Source organism: Pyricularia pennisetigena, chromosome 6 (assembly GCF_004337985.1).
Source record: "Pyricularia pennisetigena strain Br36 chromosome 6, whole genome shotgun sequence".
NCBI classification, from domain to species: Eukaryota; Fungi; Ascomycota; class Sordariomycetes; order Magnaporthales; family Pyriculariaceae; genus Pyricularia; species Pyricularia pennisetigena.
The window spans coordinates 5,015,689-5,021,615 of NC_043744.1; the positions used below are offsets into that span (position 1 = coordinate 5,015,689).

Here is a 5,927-nt window from a genome sequence, read left to right on the forward strand (position 1 = left end):
ACATAGGTCATACCATTGCGAACGCCACTCATCCAAAATCTAGATAAAATCCGTACTAACCTCGTGCATAATTAGCGTGTAGAGCTAGGTAGATACTCGTTCTACTATTAAGAATGAGGCAAGTCTCCCATGTTCGTTTCCGCTCACAGCTTGGAGTCCTCTATTCTCGCCAGCTTAGCCAGCTCGATAGCCATGTCCGACGCCCTGTGAAAGTCATCAAAGACGTAAACCCCATCCAGCCCACTCTCAGCAAGCAGCGCCTGTCCTTCCTTCTCCCGCGTGCCCCTGATCCGCACCACCAGAGGCACGGCTGCTCTGCCGGCACCTTGACCCACCGCTCGCCCTTCACGCATCTCCCTCAACGCCATGATGAGCCCCTCGGCAATGACGTCCCCCCTGATTATGCCGCCAAATATGTTGACAAACACCACCCTGATCCGCTCGTCCCTTAGAATCCATCCCAAGCACCGGCTGATGGTCTCGCTCGTCGCTTTGCCGCCCGTGTCCAGGAAGTTGGCGACGGCAACCTCCTGCTCCACCTCCGCCTCCACCTTCGCGCCCCTATCCCGAGCCGCAGCCCCCATCCTCCTCCTCCCCAGCTCGGCGTGGAGCGAGTCGATCATGTTCATGGCCAGGCCTGCGCCGTTGCTCAGCACCCCAATGCACCTCCTCTGGTGGGGTTCCGTCGGGAGGAGAAAGTGTGTTATTCCGTGCGTGGCCGCCTCGGCCTCGACGGCGTCCTCGATTCGGCATCTCGAATTTGGCGCGGCAGGCACCACGGGGACCGGCTTTAGGCTGTAGCCGCGCACCAGCAGCTTTCCGGCGTCGTCTAGCGCATGCTGGTCCATGTGCAACGTGGCTCGGAATGCGTTCAGGAGGGGATCGTGCATCAGATCTGTCAGCGACGTCCAAAGCCGTTGCGCGGCGTCTCGTCCTGGCATAGGTGCAGAGGGGTCTCCTCTCTGACTTGCGCCGGGCCTCAGGTCTCCAAGTTCTTTGGCGAGCAGCGCCACAGCGCCATCCTCATCCATGCCGGAATCGCGTCGGACCCCGACCGGTCTTGTGCGCATGCTCGGCTTCTCGACCATGACCACAAGGCGCCTATCGGATCTATCAACCTCGACGGTGATTCCGTGGTATGATGCCGAAGCATCCCATTGATATGATATACCATGCCTCTGCAGGCTGTTTTCAACCCTGTCCTTGACCATGGCGGTGTCGATTTGCCCCTGGCCGATGGCGCCTTTGTCGGTATCAAACCCTGCCCAGAGGAACTCGCGCCTTGGCTGTTGGTCTTGTTCGGACGCCTGTTTCGAATCGCCTTGGAGCTTTCTTTTGATGACCTCGCCCATCTCTGAGGGGTGTGTGACCAAACTGACGCCAACCTCCTCCAGCGCCCTCTGCTTGGTCTTTGCCAGCTCTGTCCTTTTTTCCCAGAACGCGCCGGCATGACCAATGACCCTCTCGCTTTCCACGCCCAGTCCTGCCAGCACGGCCACAATAGGTCTGTTCCATAGAGGTTAGCGGGACTCGTTCGAGGTTGTTCACTTCACCCACATACATGTTTACCGGGTCATCTACAAGACGTATACAGGTCATAAGAAAAAGGGGAGAAGGGGATTTACTTTTGTCCACCACTCCTCCGATATTCCCTGATCAGCTCAGCAGCCTCCAACTCACCAACGCCACCGAGCTCGCCCACAAGCGCAACAGCCTCGGTAACGTCGTGCTCCAGCAGCACAGCCAGGGCCTCGCACACATCGGTGCCAGCCAGCACGTCGCCCCCGACGCCGACGCACAGGCTCTGACCCAGGCCGGCCCTGGTGGTGCTGGCCGCGACCTCGTAGCTCAGCGTGCCCGACCTGGCCGCGATGCCGACCTTCCCGGGGCTGAAGACGCCGAGCGGCTGGAAGCCGACCCTGCAGCGGCCGCGCGGCGCCACGATGCCGGGCGAGTTGGCGCCCACCAGGCGGGTCCTGCGCTGGGTGCGCAGCACGTCGTGCACGCGCAGCATGTCCCGCAGCGGCACGTGCTCGGCCACGGCGACGACCAGGCCGACCTCGGCCTCGATCGCCTCCTCGATCGCCGCGGCCGTCTGGTCCGCCGCCACAAAGATGGCAGTCGCGTCGGGCCGCAGCGACGCCGCCGCCTCGCGCATGCTGGGGAACACCGGCAGGCCCAGCGTCTCGTGCGTGCCCGTCCTGCCGCGGGACACCCCGCCGACGACCTTGGTGCCCCACTCCATGGACGCCGCGGCGTTGGCCGTGGCCTGCCGGCCCGTGAAGCCTTGATAGAGGACGCGGGTGTGGGCGCCGATCAGCAGGTTGGCGGCCGTCTGCGAGTAGGCGGTCGGGACCCGGCGCGGTTGTGACGAACTGATGTTGGGGCCACCGCTGCTGCTCCTGCCGCTGCCGCTGCTGTGTAATGGACGGTGCTGGCTGGGGAGAAGCAGGAAGGCTGATGGTGGTCGACGTTGCCGAGCTGGGGCAGCGCGGGCCAAAGCCGACATGGCCATGTGAGGGGGGGCCGCCTGGTGGGCAAGATTCTTTGATAGGGTCCTACTTCAGCATATAAATAATAATAATAATAATAATAATAATAAAGAGAGAAAAAAGAAAAGAAAAGAATTTCCAATACCAGCCAGTCTATTTGAATAACACTTTTGGTTGCTTAGTTTTATACCCTATAGTTTCGTAGGTAGTTCTGCCTAGCTTTCAGGACCCGAGGGCCGAGCTAAGGGAAGAGAGGGGGTATGTATACTTGTATACTGTCTGTCAATCGGTGCAGGGTAGGCATCAATGTTTGGTAAATGTTTGGAGTATCATGTTGCTTGTATCAGTGGTTGAAGATGCAAAACCTAGACCAATAATATCTTTGTTTTTTTTTCTCTCTTCCCACGGCTGCAAATATGGATTCCAGCACCTCACAAGCATGGCCCAAGTCCACAAGACTTGGCAAATGCGTCTCTCGCAGCCTGCCTCGCCGTGTAAGCACGAGCAAGCGGGCCCAGACTACAGCTGTCCCTCTCATACGCCACCCGAACAGCCTCCCTCTCAGCATCTTCTGCAGACACATGACTCTTTTTGCCGGCACTGCTACTTTGCCGCCTGACACTTTCACCCCGCTCGACGACAAAACCAGAACCGGAACCAGAACCACCCGGGCCCAGCCCGCGAAATGCCTCCTCGACCAACCGCATCTCCATCGACAACCTATCCCGCACCGCCAGCTCCGTCCGGTGAGCCCTCGCCATCTTGTCCAAATCTTGCTGCAGCGGCCTGTAGCCCATGGTGATGTAGACGTCGGCGGCGCAGACGGGGTGCGCGTTGTTGTTGGCAAAGTAGTGGCTCTCAATAGCGTTGCCGATGGACACGTGGAGACGCGGCTTGATAAAGACCCAGAAGCCGCGCGCCGTCGCCGAGCCCATGTCCTCGTACCGGCAGCGGCAAGACGACCACATCTTCTTCCTGCTGCTGCTGCTGCTGCTGCGACTACTTCCGCTCCCGTCGCTTCTGCGCTGCAAGGCCTCAAGCTGCTCCAGCTCCTGCACGCGGCGCTTCTGGAGCTGCTCCATCGCCTGCAGCCACTCTCTCAGCGTGGGGCCGTCGACGAGGTCGTAGAGCCCGTACTTGCTCCCCCTCATGACGAACATGAGCTTTGCACGGAGCAGATTCCGCTCGTCGTCGTGGTCGAGCAGGATCCCGGTCCAGAGCCTGAGGAGGTGACTGTCGAGCGACGGCGGGTCGTGGCCTCCCATAGCCTCGAGCGTCTCGCTCTCGACGGCAGCCATCTCAGCGGCGTGCGTGTGCCTCAGCTCCGCGAGCCGCTCCGGGGTCAGCATCCTGGCAACCTCGCACGCGGGCAGGCGGCTCTTTTGATAGGCGTACCAAAGGCCGAGAATCTGAGCCATGCAGCCTTCGCAGATGATGGTGCAGCCGCCGCCGCCGCTACTCTTGCAGTCGCGGAGTCTCCTGTTGAGGTAGATTAGCTCAATGTCTTCTTCGCTCCATTGTTTGTGCCGCAATGAACGGGCCATGGCCTCTTTCTTTTCTCTTCTGTGGTACTTGAGAAGTTGATTGCATGGGAAAAGAAAAAAAAAAAGGGAGGGGGTTCACTACATGAAGTTGAGGTTTGCCGAATGCCTCAAAGCGTACCAAGAGAGGTGAAAGGGCGCTGCGTATTAAGTTTGACTCCGGGTCAAACGTCAACGCAAAGGAGGGAAACCGGTCCGGGAAGAATTGTCGAGAGCAGGATTCGAAACAGATCTACCCTTATACACCTCCTGTATCCTCTAGAAGTTACCCAACACACAAACAATGCCCATGGTTATGGCCACAAAGAGCATAGACAAAGAACAAGGTAGAACACATAGTTCTCTGGAGTAAGTCAGCAGACAATGTAGACCAGATCTCCACATTAAGCATGGTAGCAAAAAAGAAAAAGAAAAAAAAAGTCCTTTGTTTGACTCTTGTGTAACAAACCTCTTGTGTTTTTTCTTTTTTTTTTTTTCTTCTTCATACAGCAGCCTGTACATACGCGCCCAAATCAAACACACCACAACCCAAGGCCCAAACCACCCATCCCCTCCACCTACCTCCCCGTTCACATCCTGGCAGGCCTCAACGCTTGCAGCACGTCAGCGGTGTCAGCGCTAGTCTTCTTGACTAGACCCACGACGTTCCTAAACTCGGGGATCTCGGCGTCGCCCATGACCTCGTACAGCCAGGCCTCGCTGCTGGTGACGACGGCGCCCTCGGCCCTCAGCCTGGCCAGGGCGAGCGGCACCTCCTCGCTGTTGCAGCTGCTGACGCCATCGGCGAGCACGTAGACGCCGTGCCCGGCGCCGAGGAGGTCGAGCGCCGTCTGCGTCACGCAGATGTGGCTCTCGATCCCGACCAGCGCCACCGTGACCCTGCCGCTGCCGTTGCCGCCCACGAGGTCGCGCGCCGCCAGCGTCCGCTGCACCGACGGCGTCCACATGGAGAATTTCGTCTTGTCCGAGTGCTCTCGCACCAGCGGGCCTGCCGCCGTCAGGAGCTCGTCCAGCTCCGGCACCGTCGGCCCGAGCTTGGCCCGGTTCTGCGTCGTCGCGTAGATGGGAATGGAGAGCAGCTGGGCGGCCCGAATGACCTTTTGGCTCGTGAGGACGCTTTATTGGTGGTTTCGAAACAGGTTGGTTTTTCTGATTTCGTGCAACCTTTTTTTTTTCTTCTTCTTCCATCCGACGATACCCGGATATGAAAAAAAAAACAAAAGACTTACATCTTGTCAAATTGCCAAATAGCATTTCGGAACTTGTCCTGCATATCACAAACACTTTTGTTTCATAGTATGGATTCCTCAGTTAGCACCAGCCTATTGGCAGCGTGTGACTTGATGTTTGTTGCCGAGTCACTTGATGCACATCACAAAGACTAACAAGACCACCGGATTATCTATCTCAACATGTAATATATTAGCATTTCCAAGATTTTTTTCTATGGGCTAATAAAAGTGTGTAGAAGGAAAAAGAAAAAGCATTAAAAAAAAACCAACCAAGTCGCCTTCTGCTGGCAGCTTGGGCCGCCGTCGTTGCCATGTCCGCAGCTCCGAGATGTATTGGCGGGGCACTGCTGGCACGCGTCGTGTGTCTGGCGGCTGCAAGTGACATCAAGGCTGCTCCGTTTCTCAACATTGGCTGACGAACAATTTTTGGCAACAAGGGGGTCTGCTGGCTGGCGTAATGGAAAACCGATGAATAAAAAATAAAACTAAAATAAAAAAAAACCAACCATAAATTAACCAAGGAATTGTGCAAATTCAATGTCGTCAGTAAAACCCAAATGAACGAGTGTGATTCCTCAGGCTACAGTGAGCAGTCCCACAAACCTCAAGACGATCCCGGCATTATTCCATTACGCGGTTAAGAAAAAAAAAAAAAAAAAAAA

General features: G+C 57.0%; 3 protein-coding genes across 3 annotated transcripts; 1 reads left to right on the top strand and 2 right to left on the bottom strand.

Moving 5' to 3' along the window:
• Positions 1–143: 143 nt before the first annotated feature.
• PpBr36_05234 (uncharacterized protein) lies at positions 144–4,036 on the bottom strand (the record flags this gene model as incomplete). Its single annotated transcript, XM_029892391.1, has 3 exons — positions 144–1,506; positions 1,626–2,438; positions 2,928–4,036. 3 exons carry the CDS (start codon positions 4,034–4,036, stop codon positions 144–146), a joined length of 3,285 nt encoding a protein of 1,094 aa, XP_029748957.1.
• PpBr36_05235 (uncharacterized protein) lies at positions 2,909–5,681 on the top strand (the record flags this gene model as incomplete). The annotated part of the gene is made up of 3 exons (XM_029892392.1): positions 2,909–3,979; positions 4,669–5,140; positions 5,557–5,681. The coding sequence occupies 3 exons, from the start codon at positions 2,909–2,911 to the stop codon at positions 5,679–5,681; spliced, it is 1,668 nt and encodes a 555-aa protein (XP_029748958.1).
• On the bottom strand, positions 4,603–5,714 carry PpBr36_05236 (uncharacterized protein; the record flags this gene model as incomplete). The annotated part of the gene is made up of 3 exons (XM_029892393.1): positions 4,603–5,149; positions 5,263–5,316; positions 5,536–5,714. Coding segments are annotated over 3 exons (780 nt in total), but the record flags the coding sequence as incomplete, so codon positions are not given.
• Between the last annotated feature and the right edge of the window lie 213 nt (positions 5,715–5,927).